General features: G+C 41.1%; 1 protein-coding gene across 1 annotated transcript in view; it reads left to right on the top strand.

The window, feature by feature from the left end:
• The window catches only part of LOC119824438 (cytochrome P450 3A9-like), a 69,186-nt gene extending 68,724 nt beyond the window's left edge, over positions 1 to 462 (top strand). The window contains exon 16 of the mRNA XM_038344565.2: positions 171 to 462. Within this exon, the coding sequence (XP_038200493.1) occupies positions 171 to 266 (96 nt within the window). The 3' untranslated portion in view covers positions 267 to 462. The remainder of the gene's footprint in view (positions 1 to 170) is intronic.
• Positions 463 to 18,691: the final 18,229 nt, after the last annotated feature.

The following is an 18,691-nucleotide window of genomic DNA, read 5'->3' as shown; positions in this document are numbered from 1 at the left end:
ACCCCAAATATTTTTTTAAAAATTGCCTTCTAAGAAATGACAACTAATGAAAGAAAAATAGCTTTCATGTGCATGTAAAGAGTATTTATCCTTGATGAATCTCTTCCTCGATTCTGCGCTTGGTGACCCTTCATTGCTTGGCTTTTACTGTGTTTGTTTAATTCTTGCAGATCCCTTTAAGACTAAGAAAACAAGGATTTTTTCAGCCAGAAAAATCCATTATTCTAAGGGCTGTATCAAGAGATGGAACCCTAAGTGGAGCTTGACATAAAGTCCATTATGAGGTTGCATCCCATAACTCCAGATGCCAGCTGATTCTGTGAGGAAAATGCAGAAATCAAGATGACATTGGTTGTCTTCATATATGGGGGACTATAGGCATTCATCAAATTGCTCATCACCTCTAGCCACCAAAGTTCAAAAATCACTCGCTTCCCCAAAATAGAGAAAAGCAAGAACTTTTGTATGTGTGTGAGAGTGTGGTTATTTTTTTTGTTTCACTTTTGGATTGGATTGACTAGTTGGTTGTCTTTAAAACAATGTCATATTAAAAAGAACAGTGTCATATGTACCCCAGGCTGGCCTCAAAATCACGATATAACAATGGATATCTGAGAATCTCTGATATCACCTGCCAAGTACTGAGTTATCATCCTACACTACTATGCCCAGATAAACTGTCACCTCACAGAAGAATGGACGGTTCTATTCATTAGATACCAATGCTGATTTATTTTGATATTTTTGCCGTAGAGATATATGGGGTGAGGATATGGCTGTGTGGACAAAGCCCCCCATATGCAAGCAATAACATCAGCAACAGTATTTCTAGAGCCCCCTGAAAAAGTGGAACTGAAATAGAAATATTTATATCACTAGATTTGCCAAGATTGCCCTTCTGCCTGCCATGTTTATCTGTCTTACTTAGGATTTCTATTGCTGTGACAAAGCACCATGACCAACTGCAAATTGGGGGAGGAAGTAATTTATTTATCTCACAGTTTTCAGTCCATCACCCAGAGAAATCAGAACAGGAATACAAGGCAGGAATCTGGAGGCAGGAAATGAAGCAGAGGCCATGGAGGAGCACTGTTTATTTTCTTGCTCCTCATTGCTTGCTCAGCCTGCTTTCTTAAGCAGTGCAGGACCACCTTCCCAGAGGTAGCAAAAATCACATTGGGCTGGGCCCTCCCACACTGCTCATTAAGAAAATGCACTACAGACTTGCCTAAAGACCAATCCTTCACAGCAGTTTTCTCCATTAAGATTCTTTCTTTCTTCCCAGATGACCCTAGCTTGTATCAAGTTGACATGAAAAACTAGCCAGCACAAGACCCCAAATCCATCATTCTTTGTAGACATCCTTTGTAGAAGTTGCTCATTCATTTCTCAACTGCCAAGACCAGAAATAAACACACAGAAACTGTATTAATTGCAATACCATTTGGCCAACTGCTTAAGTGTATTTCTAGCTAGCTCTTGCATCTTAAATTAACCCATTTCCATTATATCATATTTTACCACAAGGCTCATAGTGGCACCAGATATAAGAGAATACAAATAAAATAGTCACACCCTGGCTCAGAATTGGATATAATGAAGGGGTCATTATTTAGATGGGATTCACAGAGCACAGTCCTCTGCAAGAGCAGAAAACAGGAATCGAATCCATCAGCCAGGTGAGAGAGGAAAGAGACTGCGTGCAAGCATTATGGCTGCATTTATAGTATAAGAGATCACACACAAGTGGGCGAGTGTCTTAAAGGCTATTGGCTGAAGGAGTTCCCACAGCAATCCTTTGATTTTCTTTCTATAAAATCTCAAAGCCCAGAAGTTGAAGAGATGAGTCCCTGAGTAAGTGCTTGCTGTACAAGGATAAAGACATGAACCTTTTCCCCATCACCCATGTAAAAAGAGACAGGAAGATCCTTGGGTTTTCTATTTAGCCAATATAGCCAAATGGTAAAAGACCCTTCCTCAAAAACTAATGCGGAGAGCAATAGTCAAAGACATTTCATTTTGTCCTGTAACCTACATGCATTAGGAAAGGTATAAGCACCCACATAAACATGCAGACAACACACTCACACAATCTCAAAGGTAGTGTTAGCAGACTTGTTGTCCATGAACCCCTTTGTCTGTTCTTCTCATCACAGCTTCATTGATCAAATATCCTCTCTTTGTCCTTTCTTTGCCTCTCTCTATTCATATCTTTACTTAGCACATACAGATGGGTGGTTCAGCCTATGCTGTTGGTATTCTCAGAGCCTAGACTTTTGCACTAACACTGCTATCAGATCAATAACAAGCCTCTATTTCTAAGTCTAATGCTTTCATCACTGTTATCTACAATTGAACTTTGACTAACTTGGGACACAGAAAAGGGTAAGTACATCAATAATGAATGATGAATCATTGTGTTTCAGACACTGTATGATTAATTTTACTTAAATTTGATGTAAACATCACCTTGTCTCAGACTGAAACCGGAAGAACTACCAGTTGTAATTCACCTCTATCCCTGTCTGACCATGAGTCATCCGTGTAGTCTAAGTATTCAAAGAAAGCTATTGACATGCAGTAAATGATTCAATAAATGTGTATGCAGGTGACAGTACTGAGGTTATCAGGATGTTGTTCCAGACATAATGTCAGCCTTCATATCTGCAGCTTCTTTCTCACTGTACACATCTCTTCATGTTTAAAGCTATTATTTAAAGTAGAACATGGTTCAGAAAAAAAGTGTGCTTCCCTTTATGGCCCTTTGAAGGTCAAGACTTTTCACTGAATTGTCCATAGTGCTGGCTGTGTTTTAGTCTCAAGAAATGACTAAGCTATCCTACCCAGTTAGACTATAGATAGGTAGGACCCAGACAAAGATCATATAAATAATTCCAGCTCTAGTCTTGAGGAAAGGATTGTCAAAAAAATTATCCTCTTGCTTTGCAATGGATGTGTGATTACACCATGAGCACAGAGCAAGTTTAGAAATTTCTGCCAGAACTTTTACAGTTGGGGTCCTGACTTTAATGGATGTGTTTACTCTCATCAGAACCTCTAAGTTCCTCAGTTTTCCCCAGCTGGCTTCTCTCATCTCCTTCCTAGCTACCACTGGGTAAATGGTTTTTCCATCCATGTATTCCTTGTCATGATGTTACATTCAGACTTGCCACATACCCACAGAAATGAAATAAATCATCACAGAGAAAAAAATACATTCCTTTTAGGTTTGGGGAAATTAAAACATACATATAGTAAAATTCAAAAGTATATAACCCATTTCTCCCTTCTAGATTCTCTATACCTCCCCAAATGTCTTCCAGCTAACTTCATGTCTTATTTTTTAATGCCCACTAACTGCATTTAGTGCTGCCCATAATTGAATGCATGTGGAGCCTTCTAGTGGAGCATGGAATCCTAACAGTGACCACATCTTCAAAAGTACCCTAGAAAACATCAACTACCAGCACTCCTTGGTATGGAAGGAAGCCTGGAGGTTAACTACCACATCTATGTCAAATTTTGAGTGATTCGGTCTTCAGCAGGTAACCATAGCTGGGAGCTCATAACTGTGACAGCCCTGTCATGTCCAGAAAACAGCATTTCTCAGCACGCTTCCCCATCGCTGGCTCTGACATTCTTTCAGCCTCCCTTTCCACAGAACCAAGGAAGGGTGTTAACATAGATGTCTCATTTAAGGCTGAGCACGTGTTCCCTATTTCTCAGCATTTTGACCAGTTCTTCATCTCTCTATTGACTGCTACTCACTGGGAAAAAAAACTTCTCTGACAAAGTATGAAAGTGTTCTAAACAGTCAAATTCATAGAAACAGAAAATCAATACCATTTATGGCATAAATGATAACAATTTTTAGTTATGAAGGAACCACAAGTGTAAAGAGAGTCAGTACTGGGCACACCGGAAACAAGCAATCACTTTAGCTGTGGGACTTCACCCAAGTCCACTTTGAAGAGATTCTTCATGCTTGTTTTCAGTAGTGTGGAACATTTGTGGGGTTTACATTCTCTTATGGTCTCAGACCATACTCACAAATACATACACACACACAAAGTCCATAAATACTCAACATCAGAAACTATAATATACAAGCAAAAGACCAGTAAGGTTGAAAAATGCCAAGAAAAAGATATATAGGAAAGCACTCTAAAACTATCTTTAAGATCATTTTGCATTGGCTGCCTATTGCAGGGTGTGGAACCTGCCCTGAAGTGTAGTTTGCATACCCAATGAGGCTCCTTGGAGAAACTGATTTCTTCTTCTTTTGTGAGTGGTTGACAACGAGAGCTAAGATTCTTGGTTAAGGGTGTGATTTGTGCATACTTCCCCATCTCAGCCCTGGGACTCCATTTGGCTTAGACCCATTCAGTCCCTGTGCATGCTGGCACAGTCTCTGGGAGTTAATGTGGGCACCAATCTTGTTACATCTGGAAGACAGTGTTTCCTTGTTATCATTCATCCTTGCTGGCTCTCACAATGTTTCAGCCTCCTCTTCCACATAATTCTCTGCACCCTGAGGAGGAGGAGGATTTGATAAAGACATCTCATTTAAATCTGAGTACTCCAAGATCTCTCACATTCTGCACATTGTCTAGTCATAGATCTCTATTGGCTCCCATATGCTGCAGGAGAAAGCTTCTGTGATGATGGCTGAGTGAATATTGATCTATGAGTATAGCAGAATGTGGTCAGGAGATATTTCACTGTTATGCTCCTTTAATAGAACAATAGTATTTGGTTTTCCCCTAGGTCTATTGCCTGTCTCGTCTCATTCTTGGCCAACCAAGCAGTGTCAGACATGGGTTCCATCTCATGGAATGGGCTTCAAATCCAATCAGACAGTGCTTGGTTACTCCCACAATGTTTGTGTCACTATTACACCATCATATGCTGCAGACAAGTCAATACTGTAGATCAAAGGGTTTGTAGCTGGGCTGATGTTTACCTTTCTTCTCTGGTAGTGTGCAGGGTACCTTCCAGTACCTTGAACACTGGTTAGTAGGAATAAAGGTTCCAGTCAGGCACCAGCTTGGCTTCTCCATGTTCAATGAGATATATAAGTGTTGTCTTCAGCAATAAGTGCCTTATCATCAGTTTGTGAGTCACGAAGATCTTAATGTAGAATGTCTTATATCCATTTTTCCTGTTGGTTGATGTATGGACATCTTTCTTTTTAAGCTGTGGCTTTAATGAGTTATAAACCATAAACTATAGAATTCACTTAGATGGTTAATTGATGACTTTTTGACCAACTGAAAATTACATTTGATTATATTAATTTCCAAACATTTATGAATTTCTTGATTTTCTTTCTGTTATTATTCCTAAATTCATCCCACAGGAGTTGAGGAAGTCGTTCTGTGCTGTTTCTGTCTTGACCACTGTTCCTTGAAAAGCTTGGTTGATTGCAGCACCAGACTATGGTCTTTATGCAAAGAGAGACCATCACAGGATGCAATAGGGTGAGAAGTCAGGGATTAAATCCTGTTCCTTTCATTGCTTTAAAGATGTAGAAGCTCCCACAGATTTAGCTGTGTGATGGCCTGGAACCTGAGCAAAGATTCAGGACCACTCCTGATGGAGGTGTTAGGGACTTTCTTCCGACTTTTGTTTTAATTGTTGATATTTTTCCAACATAATGGATTTTTATTATTATTTGGGTGTTTCACATTCTGCGCCCTGATCACATTCACTTCCTAGTCTTCCTGGATAAAGGAAAAGTGTGAACTACTTGTGGGATTTTGTCTTATTTGCTATGCTTTCCCTTCTCTCCTGTAGTGCTCTTTGTGCTCCTTACTCCAATTTCAGAGGCATTGAATATCCCTAGGTTGTCAGAAGAGGTTGCAGATTTTTAGAGGACATCGTAAACAACATCAAGGAAAGTTACCACACAGGTGAAGAAAAAGTAGAATGGTGAGCTCCCTATGAGGCTGGTCTGATTTTGATAATTATGATGAAATATGGACATTTAATTTGCACATTTCTTTTTTGAGATTGTTCACTTTTTTATTTGCCTCATGATCAAAGTAACAAAAATACAAGGTCCATAAAAATTAAAGTTTTCAAATACATATTCAGGGCATGGTGTTACCTCCATGGATTTATTTCAATAGTAAAGCGATAATGACTTCTTCTGTAATATGTTGAGAGCTTAATCTTTATATATTTTTGAAGATGAATGGTATTCAGACTGCCCAGTGAAACCCCAACTCAATATATACACATATATACTTATTATTGAGATAAAAATTACTACTTTCTTTCAATATTTCAAAATAAAAATATATAGGAAAATAGAAGTAACTAGAAATTAACACATTAAGTGAAACAATCTAACTCAGAAAGATAAATCTTTCCTGCTCTCAGGCAGAAGAATCTGTATTTATATAAAGAATATGAAAGTAGAAGGAGATCATGGGGGGTCTAAGATGTAGGGGTGTGGGGGAACAAGGGAAGAGAAAGGAGAAGAAAGATAGATATAGATATGTAGATATACATACATACATACATACTGCATGCTTTCACTCCTGTGGACTATGTATCTATCATCCATCATCTATCTGTGTATGCATACATATGTACACATGTATGACACAAAAACAGAGGAGTGACAGTGGAGGAACAGTAGGAGGACCAGTGAGGGGGATGAAGGAGGAAAAAACGATGTTGGAGGGACAAGTACGAGCAAATTACTTTCATTTGTACATGTGAAAAAATTATTTTACTGATGCCACCATTTTCCCCAGGTTTTAGATTGACAAAGAATCTTTCCAATTCCAAGCTTCCTAGATAAGTATGGTGGAACACGCCTGCAATCCCTGTATTTGAGAGGCTGAGGCAGGAGCCATGATGTGAGTTCAAGATTTGCCTGGAATACATAATAAAACCCTACTCAAACAATTCTAACCCTCTTACCTTTTATTTAGCACATTCCACAAGGCGAGTGTGCATTAAATTAGAGTTCTAATCTGGCCTGAAGAGGGCAGTGTTGTGTGGGTGAGCAGCAAGTCTACAAATTGCACAACTCAGTTTGCCTTCATGCTGCCTTGTGTCCAGCAAAGGGTGGCTGCAGGTCAGTGAGGCAGGACTGGATATTCGGGTACCACTGAAGATTGGATAACGTCCATTGATGGTGCAGTATTTCAAGATGTGCACACAAAAGCTGGCAATGATCTAGAAATGTGAAGAGATAATGTGTGCCCACTGAACAAGAACTAAGACAAGATGGGGCTAGGAGGAAGGCTCAGGAGGTAAGACAGCTTGCTGCACAAGCTTGAGGACCTGAGTCTGAATCCCTGCACCTAGATACTGTGGTGTGTGTGCCTGAAACCTCGACACTGTACGGAGCAGAGAAAGGAGGATGGCTGAGGATTGCTAGCCATCAGCCTCATTCCAGGTTAAGTGAGAAAAACCCTGTCTCAAGGGAATAAAACAGAGACTGATGGCACAGGACACTCTGGCCTCCCCACATGTTTGGGCACACACACACCAAAGAGAGAGAATAGAGAGACAGAGACACAGACACAGACAGAGACAGATAGAGAGAATATTAAGGCAGCATGAAGAAAGAACTGAGAGCAGCTCCTTGACGAGCCCCTTCATGTCACCAGAAGGATCAGGTAGTTATCTGAAGGATCAAGCAGCCATCTAGGCCAGAGTGTGAGTTCAGAAGCTGTTAGATTGAGAGCTCAGTTTCCCTTCTGGAAAATTCCATAACCCTACGGCATGTGTATAGCTTTATACACTTGCATGCGCTGCTAGACTTGAAGCAACCTTACACTGAAAAGTGAGCCGAACACGACATTCTGGATTTCCTCTGACTTCAGAGCACCTTCTGACATTTAAAATTCCCTTTCTGCTTACATCACCAAGTGGGTTTTCTTCAGCTGATGATGAGCTCCCAGAATTTCAAACATGGGGAGTCCCATATAGTAATCAACGGTGTTTCACAAGTCTTCTTCTGAGAATTAGAAAGTTTTCCAGAGAAATGGGATTCCTGCCAACTTTCAGAAAACTACATTTATGGATATACCAAACAGCAAATAGAGGTGTGTGTGTGTGTGTGTGTGTGTGTGTGTGTGTGTGTGCTGTACATGTGTATAATATATGTGAATGTAATATATACTGGTACGTGTGGACACATAAATACAGGCCAGAGGAGGACATCAGGTGTCTGTGTCTCTCACTCTCCATCTATTTCCTTGAGACAGGGTCTCTCACTGAACTTGGGGCTACGCTGGTGTCCCACAAGCCACAATGATCCTTATTCTGCCCATCAGGTTGCCAGAATTATAGGCATATGCTGTCATGCCCTACTTTTTACATGGTTGCTGGGGATTCAAACTCAAGTGTTTGTGCTAGGGGAGTGCTTGCTCTTACACTCTGAACCATTTTCCCAGCCCAGTTAGAAACACTTTCTAGCAACATTTAGGTATATGCGAATGTTCAGAGCTGAAGGGCAACTATGGATATGAATACTGTATCTGGAAGTCACACAATGCTACCGAGTCACCTCTCTCAGGACAAATGTCACATCCCTGAGAGGCTCAAATCCAAACTGCTTTTATTTACATCTAGACAACCAGTCAGGAGAAACCCTGTCTCCAGTGGGGTAAGCGCAGAGATCTGCCTTCCTGTAATTACCTTTATCAGCAGGCATTTGGTCAGGGCTTAGGATCCAGGCATAGAGCATCACCTGCCCAAGCTGCTGCTCTGGTTTTACCCCACATAAAAGATTCTTTTTTTTTTTTTTTTTTTTTTTTTTTTTTGGTTTTTCGAGACAGGGTTTCTCTGCAGCTTTTTAGAGCCTGTCCTGGAACTAGCTCTTGTAGACCAGGTTGGCCTCGAACTCACAGAGATCCGCCTGCCTCTGCCTCCCGAGTGCTGGGATTAAAGGCGTGCGCCACCACCGCCCGGCAACATAAAAGATTCTTAACTCCTAGGCTCACCTTCACCTTGGTTCACTGATGATTTCAGTGCAGGACTCTCAAGAAGAAATAATTAACTGTATCCCAGAGAAAGATCCACAACACCAGGATCACAACGACTGATAACAGCATAGCCCAGAAGTGATAATTTAGAGGCCTGGCTGTCTTCTTGGTTTAGAGCAGTGAGTCTAACTCAAGACCTAGATCATAGTAACTGCAGCCTCTGGTGTGTGTGCTATCTGATCAAGAACCATCATCTTCTCCCTGACTGTTTACGTAGGTTACCTGATAGCCTCTATGCATGCTGGGAGAAAATTTCACAATTTTACTGAAATAAACCTTTTAGCTCTTTTATCTACCACCTAAAAATGTAATGTAGTGCACTAACCTTCCCCTCTATTCCCTGATGATTTAATTCCTTTCTTAACTAACTTTCTCCATTAAGGAGTTCACCGGACATGTACTAGCCACTCCCATGAATCTCTCTCCTCTCTCTCTCTCTCTCTCTCTCTCTCTCTCTCTCTCTCTCTCTCTCTCTCTCTCTCTCTCTCTCTCTCTCTCTCTGTGTGTGTGTGTGTGTGTATGTGTGTGTGTGTGTGTGAGAGAGAGAGAGAGAGAGAGAGAGAGAACCTTATCTGATTTTCTATGGGGAAGAAGAATTCCCTGGAACCTGCCAGGGCTGGGGAATTGCTTGTTTTAAGTATATATATGACTGGGAACGTTTATAATGGGTAGAATAAAAAAACTAAGTAGAACGGAGCACAATGTAGAACAAGGAGAATGAGTAACGGACGGAACAATGAGGAATGATGGATTGAAGAGAGAAGAATAAAAGACATGGACAAACAATTCTCATGAGTAAACTTCTTTACCCCTAAAATTTTAACCCTCAGATTTCTAACACCTCCCCCACTTTAGCTCACCCTGGCTTTCACATTGAACTGTGAAAGGGAGTCCCAGAGGCTAAAACTTTTAAGGTTCTTGTTACCCAAATCTTTTGGCTGGCTTAGCCAGGCTAAGCTCCTGACCCCCACTGAGTGTGGTGACAATCCACTGAATGGCTCGGTCCTCATTCAATCCTCCCTGAATCCTGGGGACACCCATGACTACAGGTTGCAGCGACATTTTCCTTTTCTCTCATCCATGAGAACATGTCTTCCATACTCTCTCATTTCCCCCATGGGATGCCTCTTAGGAAACCTCCAACTTCACCACCTGACACCTGATGTGAAGAGCCCTAAATTTGTTTGCTTTTGCAATCAAATTTGGCTTCAGTACCTCTTAGATAATCAATTCAAAGGGCCACATAGTGGCCCCTTAGATCTTAATCCTATTTGGGACCTTTACAAACACTGTGAGCAATCAGGAAAACAGAGATTCTCCATTCCCTACTTCTCTGCTCTAAGTTCTGCTTGTTTTTGTCTAGTCACACACACACACACACACACACATACTCATGCACTGTGTCAATATCCAGTCTTTTAAGTTACTATAGATGGATCTGTAAGTTTGTTGTAACTTGGGAGCTAGGAGGGAGACCTAGCAGAAGAGGAGAAAGCGAAGGAGTAGGCCAGTTTCCACATGCACACACCCTGTACATACTCTGCACTGGCTGGTGCATCTCTCAGCACCCTCCTGCAGCATCCTCTGTGTATGGCCAGGACTCAAAAATGTAGCATGAGTAATAAATGCTCATAGACAGATGTAAGGGTTAAAGCTGAAGATCAGAGAAGAAAAGCAGTAAGTCACTAGAGAGACCTTTTACCGCTACCAATGCTCAGACCAAAGGGGTGATACTCAGATTGCCTAGACTGTACTGTTTCTCTACCAAACCTAGACTCCACACTTCCGTGAGTTCCTATCCTCTCCCCTTTTCTTTATATTTCTCTCTCCTCCCAGCCATACCACTCCTGTCTCTACCACTCTAGTGCTGGGATTAAATGTGTGTGACTCCCAAACGCTAGGATTAAAGATGTGAGCCACCACCACCTGGATCTATTTCTGGATCAATCTTGTGTAGCCCAAGGTAGCCTTGAACTTACAGAGTTCGGTCTGCCTGTCTCCAAAGTCCTGGGATTAAAGGTGTGTGCCACTACTCCCTGGCCTCTAGTGGCTTAGCTTTGCATTCTGATCTTCAGTCAAACTTTATTTATTAAAATACAAATAAAACATCACTACTCAAATATTTCCTATCTGTATACTTTCTTTGTTCTCAGCTTACTAGATTCAGTTCTATAAGGATTAAGTTGTCTTTTAGGTATGAGAGGCATTAGACTGTTGTTTTATGATGTGCCACTTGGATTAAAATCTGACTCTAGAGTTAGGGTATGGCTCCCCCTCTTCCAGACCCGAGCATGCTTGCTTAAAGGTTTCTTCCAAAATATCTGTCCCCTATCAGACCAGTCATCTGCTATGTGACAGAGAAAGGAGAGCAAAACAAAATAAAGGGACAGGCTGTTCCCAATAGTTACTATTGGTACTCATCTCAAGTTCTTTAGGTTTTGGTTTAACTCTCTAAAAATGTTGCTAAGGTATAACCTTATCTCAAGAGTTTTGTAAAACTCTTGTATAAACTTCCTGTACCTCAAGATTTGTTAGTATATTGGGTATGACTAAAAACCCTGTAAAATCTGTAACAAAAAGATTAATTTGAAACACATATTGATAGTTAAAAATCTATACAATAGGTAATCTTAAAGGGAACGCTTGATTTGCCTTAACTGCTGCCCCCTGGTACAGGGATGAAGGTAGCCAAGTGGCTGACAGCCATCTTTGCTAGGGTTGGAAAGGATGGACTTCGTCATGTGGCCTCACTCCCATCTTGATAAAAGTGACCACATGATGGTACTGTACTAGCATAATTCTATACTATAATGACAATCTAAAACTCCTGGATTACCAACTCTCTTGTTGGGTGGTTCAAAGTTGGTTCTCACTATGTACAGCAAGGTGGCCTCAGAACCCAAGCTACCTGCTTCTGCCTCAGAGATCTGCCTGCCCCTGCCTTCTGAGTGCTGGGATTAAAACTGTGACACCATGCCAGGCCTGTGCTCATCTATTATAAATAACCCTTCCCCAGGTCTTTACCCCAGAGACTTCTAGATAATGCCCACCTCAATTTTCTCCAAAACTATCCCTGTTCCCCACCCCCAAAAGCAGCAACAGCAACGAGATAAACAGATGGTGGTGGTGCACACCTTTAATCCCAGCACTCAGGAGACAGAGGACAGGTGGATCTAAGTTCGAGGCCAACCTGGTCTACTGCATGAGTTCCAGAACAGCAAAGCCTAAAAAAAAAAAAGTGACCACATGACATAAGAGAGAGGTAGACTGAATTTCTCCCTCCCAATAAACCTCTTGAATGAATTTTGGATGAAGACCTTCTTTCACCACAGTGTAGAGGAGCAGAGATGTAACAATTTCTCTGTAGCAGGACTGTTACCTCTCTGTAGGGAAAACACCTTAGCAGAGTGGAGCAGAGCTGGACTATAACCGCTCTCTTGGAAAGGAGCAGTATTGTTACATTCCTGCAGGAATGTAACATCCCCCACCAGAAGAGAGTTATAGATGTATCCTGAATTCCTACAGCCAGAACTGTAGGTATAGCCTGGCTTCTGACAGCCAGGCTACTTTTCCCTTCAGAGCTGTAACACTATTATAAGCAGTCTAGTTTCTGACAGCCAGAATACCTTTTCTTCAGAGCTATAGTATAGCCAGGCTTCTGACGGCTAGGATACCTTTCACTCCAGAGCTGCTGTAACGTGTGTGTGTGTGTGTGTGTGTGTGTGTGTGTGTGTGTGTGTACATCAGTTGTCTTGCTCCTCCCCATGGGTAAGGGAATCCCTTGGGGAGTCAACAAAGTCTGGCACATCAAGGTGGGAAATTCAGAAAGTAAAGCTTCAGGAAGTCCCTACAACTGATCAGATTCATTAGATTCCTCTCTTCCCAAGAATATATAGATAAGCAGTATAGATCACTGATATATGCTCTCAAATGAGATAAACTGCCTGGGAGATACTGAGACCAGACAAGCACCGGGAAGAGGCTCAGATTTCCTGAACTTCCTGGAAAAGATACTCCCCACCCAGAACATTCCAGGTTCCCAGATGTCGTCACCTGTGCTGGTGTGCATTTTTGATGATGAAGCTGTTTTTGACTCATTTCTGCTCCTATAAGTAATCCCTCCTATAAGTATGCTCCTATAAGCATATCCTATAAGAAACCCCAATAAAACTAGTTCATCAAGTTGTACTTTGGTGGTATCCATACCACATATGGTCTGCCATATGTTCTTTAATTGAGGTCAGTAGATATTCTTCACATCCCCAGGAATAGCGTCAATCAACAAGCCCTAAAGCAACAACCACTCTGGGCCAGCAACTAAGGATGGGGCTGACTGTAAACTCCTATTCTTGTTGAAACTTTCATTGAGTCTGAAATTGTGTGTACTAGAATCATCTAGTGGCAACCATGGTTATTGTCAAAAAGAAGTAAAACTGGGTGAGTTTCTCCTCTGGAAAAGCAGCAAGTGCTCTTAACTACTGAACAGTCTCTAGCTCCTTTTGCAGTTTTAGAAAGACAGAAACATGTTTCTGTATTCCTTTTATATTTCAATTTCAACTCATATCTATATTAATATAATACACATTAAATCAGTCAACCGACAGATCAACAGATTGGCTATCAGAAGTAAAAGAAGTGATCGGATTCATCAAGTATTCAGAGTTTTGTGAATTATTCTTTTACTTTGTAAACAATTTAATTTGTAAACAATGTGTGTGACTGTGTGGTGGTGGCACATCACTTTAATCCCAGCACTTAGGAGGCAGAGGCAGGCAGATCTTATGAGTTCAAGGCCAGCCTGGTCTACAAAGTAAGTTCTAGGGTGGCCAGAGCTGTTACACAGATGTAGATAGAAGTTTCTTTCCTACCCAGTCCTGCAATGATTCAGTCCCCAAAAAAACACACAGAGCCTTATATAACTGTAAATTGTTTGGCCTATTGCTCAGGCTTATTACTAACTAGCTCTTACAACTTAATCTATAATTCATATCTATGTTTAGCCATATGACTTGATACCTTTTCTTAGTAAGACATTCTCATCTTGCTACATCTGTGTCTGGCTTGCAATTGTGTCTCTGCCTTTCATCTCCCATAATTCTCCTAGTCTGGTAATTCTGCCTATATTTACTGCCTGGATACTGAGCAACCAGCATTATATTAAACCAATATGAAAGACAAATCTTTAAAGTGTACAAGAGAATTATTGCCAGCATGTCCACTTTTTACTTTTCAAAACAGGAACGCTGAATCTAATCTCCTTTATTTAGCTTTTTTATAAACATTATCCATAACAACTTGTAACCAACAATCTAAACAAAGAAAAACACCCGTAATCCATTTTTGGAAATATGGACATAGTTTTCTAGGATATTTCCTGCTGATTGGGGGTGCTGGTAATTTGGGGGGAACCCTGAGAAAATTTAGAATTATGGTCAAATCCTGGCTGGATTTTTCTGTGAGGCTGGATCACCTCAACCAGTCACCTTAAAGCTGTATTGGAATGTAGAACTCAGAGGAAACTGCAACAGAGGCACTCTGAGATATTGGATCATCTAGGCCATCTGCTCCTACCAGAGATTTTTCATGGGGGTCTTCCTCAATCAAACCTGATTTTTTTAACCCAATAATAAATCAACAGCCTGTGTAAATAAAAGCAGAACCTCTTTCCCAAAGTAATATATCTTTTGATGTGGGAGTCCCCTCCGTGAGCTTTATTCATTGTCCATTAATGAATAAAGAAACTTGTAGAAGGAGCAGCAGGCCACTTCCCACCACCTGGCTCCCAGCCACCAGCTAGCTTTACCCAAAATAATTACACAGAAACTGTATTCATTTAAACACTGCCTGGCCCATTTGTTTCAGCCTCTTATTGGCTAATTCTCACCTCTTGCTTTAACCCATATTTAGTAATCTGTGTAGCACTACGAGGTGGTGGCTTACCAGGAAAGATCCTATCCTGCATCTGTCTCAGGTCGGAGAATCATGGCGACTGACTCACTTACCATCTTTCCAGCATTCTATTCTGTCTACTCCACCTACCTAATTTTCTGTCCTATCAAAGGACCAAGGCAGTTTCTTTATTAACCAATGAAAGTAACAGATAGAGAGATGAACCTCCTACATCAGAAACTAAAGTGGCCTGTTAGGAAAGAACTTAGGTAGGCAGGGAAGATTGGAAGTAAATGCTGGGAGGAGGAAGGTGGGAAGAGAGACACCATGGATCCATCACTGGAGATAGATGAGCTGAAACTTTGCTGGTAGGCCACGACCTCATGGTGATATACAGAGTAATAGAAATGAGTTAAATTAAGATGTAAGAGTTAGCCAATAATAAGCTAGAGCTAATGGGCCAAACAGTGATTTAATTAATACAGTTTCTGTGTTATTATTTCGGTTCTGGGTGTTTGGGATGAACAAGCAGCCCCTTCTCCAATAATCTTTTGACTTAAATTTTAAAGTCAAAATATGTTTAAAATATATAAGTTGGTTTAATCAAGCAGAATTTATAGTTAAATGTCTTTTGTCAGCTTTTCCTCCCTCCTCAGCAGGGAAATAATTCAAAGACAACACAATAACATATAGTATCCTGACTCTCTGTGTTTTTTCCATCTTTACATGGCTTTTTCTATTATTCTACTTATTTTTAAGAACTTTCTGTATCCTTTTATTTTCTCTCCAAAGCCTATATATATTTTAATACACTGTCAACTGTTTAGAGGGTTTTTTCATCTGAATCTGTCTTTATTGTATATCTCTATCATTTTCTGACCACATGAGTCTTTAATCTTCTCAGTGACATGGCTAGCATTAAAGTGACAGTTTTGAAACTGGCTCAACCCCATTCCTTGGCTTCCTCGGAGTATAGCTCCATGATGGAGGTACTAATGGGAGCCACATTTGTTGCCACAAATTGTGGAGTGTCTAGGTCCCTTCCACCACCAAGAAGCATGCCACTGACTGCTCATAACACCATTTAAGTATTTAGTAGCAGGGCCTCTTAAAAGAGCCATGCAGTTTTTGCTGCTAAATATAAGTCAAGAATCCTCTCTTAAAGAGGTACACCTCTTCTTGCCTCTAGCAGAGACCACCCAAGAAACTGCTGCTACCATGAAGCCTTTCTTGACTCTGTTCTTTTGTGTCTAGAATCCCTTCCCAAGTTCTCTCAGGTTTTATATGGGTGTAGTTGCTGAATGTTGGGCACCATGTGTAGGTAGAAGTTTGTGTCCTGCCTGGTTCCACAGTTGTTCAGACCCAAGTAAACACACAGAGGCTTATATTAATTATAAACTGTTTGGCCTGTTGCTCAGGCTTATTACTAACTAGCTCTTACAACTTAAATTAACCCATAATTCTTATCTATGTTTAGTCAAGTGGCTTGGTGCCTTTTCTCAGGAAGACATTTTTTTTTCAGGAAGACATTTTTAATTTTTATCTTGTTTCCTCTGTGTCTGGCTGGTGACTCTGCCTTTCATCTTCCCAGAATTCCCCTAATATTGTTGCCCCACCCATACTTCCTGCCTGGCTACTGTCCAAACAGCATCTTTACAGTATACAAGAGCATTATTCCACAGTACACAAAAAAACCCTGTCTCAAAAATGTGTGTGTGTGTCCATCCTTTTATGAGCACCTTGTGCATGCAGGTGCTCACAGATGTCAGGAGAGAAACATTAGATCACTAGATCCAGAGTTACAGGTAGTCATAAACTGCCTGATGAGTATGCTGGGAACTTCTTTACATGGGAGCCATAATTAATTTTTCTGTTCAATTGTCATTTTGAATATTCTAGAAAACAAAATAGTTGGAAAGAGGGAGCATGATCTAAACATATTTATTAGTGTCAACTACATAGAAAATAGATGGCAGAGAAAGTGCTGAACTCATATTAGGACATTGTATGTACACCAGAAAAGTTAAAATGTAGAACTTAGAAAAATTTATATCCCATCATGGACTTACTAAGAATATCAGTGAAACATTAAGTCTTCCGTAGGATCAACAAGATGACTATATGGTAAAGGAGTGTGCCACCAAGCCAGAGGACTTGAGTTTGAACCCCAGAACTCATATGGCAGAAATAGAGCACTGACTGCCATCAGTTTGTCCTCTGACCTCTGCATGCCACAAGTCTACCCACACAAACACACACAGAGAGACAGTGGGGAAGGGAGAAACAGTCACCAAGACAGGAAGAAAAGACACTAACTCACATGCAAGATGCACACAAGATAAATAAATAAAAATGAGAGACATTCTCCAACCATTTTCATTTTCCAGGAATTCTAGTTGCAGAGTTCATGTTTTCAATAACTGTGTGTTCCATAATAGTGAACAAACAGAACCAGTAAGGTTATGTGAGAGATAAGAATGAGATGTTTAAGTCAGCAATCACCTGTTTCTCCTCTAAAGAATATCAAATTAAAAAGAAAAGATTATTTTAGGAACTATTTTTATTGAACCATCTGAGGGAAAATTATCAAAGTGATAGGTATACACTCTTACATTATTACAAACTAGTTGTATTAATTACTTGTCTTGTAGCTGCAACAAAATGTCTGACCATCCTCCAGCTGGCGACAGATGGGGAAGGTGACTGAGCCCCACATTGGAGCACTGGACTGAGCTCCCAAGGTCCTGATGAGGAGCAGAAGGAGCGAGAACATGAGGGAGAAAGTCAGGAACGAGAGGGGTGCGTTCACTCATGGAGACGGTGGGACAGAACTAATGGGAGATCACCAACTCCAGTTGGAATGGGACTGATGGATCATGCGACCAAACCCGTCTCTCTGAATGTGGCCAACAGCGGGGGCTGACTGAGAAGCAAAGGACAATGGCTCTGGGCTCTGATTCTTCTGCATGGACGGGCTCTGTGGGAGCCTTCTCAGCTTGGTCGATCACCTTCCTGGACCTGGGGGGAGTTGGGAGGACCTTGGTCTTAGCATAGAGTGGGGAACCCTGATGGCTCCTTGGCCTTGAGAGGGAGGGAGGGGAGGTATGGGTGGAGGGGAGGGGAGGGAAGGGGGAGAAGGAGGGGAGGGAAGGGGAAGGAGGAGGGGAGGGAGGGGGAGGAGGAGGGAAGGAGATGGAAATTTTTAAATATAAAAAAATAAACCATGAGAAAAAAAAAATGTCTGACCAAAAAAAATGTTTCACAAGCACCTGAAAGCAGGTTGGAGTCTTTAAAACAAGGGTCTGTATATTAGTTACTTTTCTGTTGTTGTGATAAACACCATGGCCAAGGAAACTTATAGAAGAGTTTGCTTAGGTTTATGGTACCAGATGGGATAAAGTCCATCATGGCAGGGAAGCATGACAGCACACAGTAAGATCAGGAATCTGAGAGCTGATGTGTAAGCATGAAGCACAGAGAGGTAACCAAAAATGATAAGAAGCTTATCTTCTTAAAGTCCACCTCTAGTGACACACTCCCTGCATTAAGGTTGCTTCATCTACAGCTATTCCAACAGCATAACCAAATGGCAACCATGTGTTCAAAAGCCCAACACTATAAAGGAAAGTTCTCCTACAAACTATTATAGCCTGAGATGAGAACTCTGGTGTCCATGGGCTCTTTAGATGACTCGTGGAATCATAGGTATGAGAAAAAATGGACTGGAAAGGTGGGAGAGACTGGTAGAGATGTGAAACTCTACCCCTCCCTCATAATCTACATGGAGTTAATGA

This window comes from Arvicola amphibius, chromosome 10 (genome assembly GCF_903992535.2).
Source record: "Arvicola amphibius chromosome 10, mArvAmp1.2, whole genome shotgun sequence".
NCBI lineage: Eukaryota > Metazoa > Chordata > Mammalia > Rodentia > Cricetidae > Arvicola > Arvicola amphibius.
This window is presented reverse-complemented; position numbering and strand designations above follow the sequence as displayed.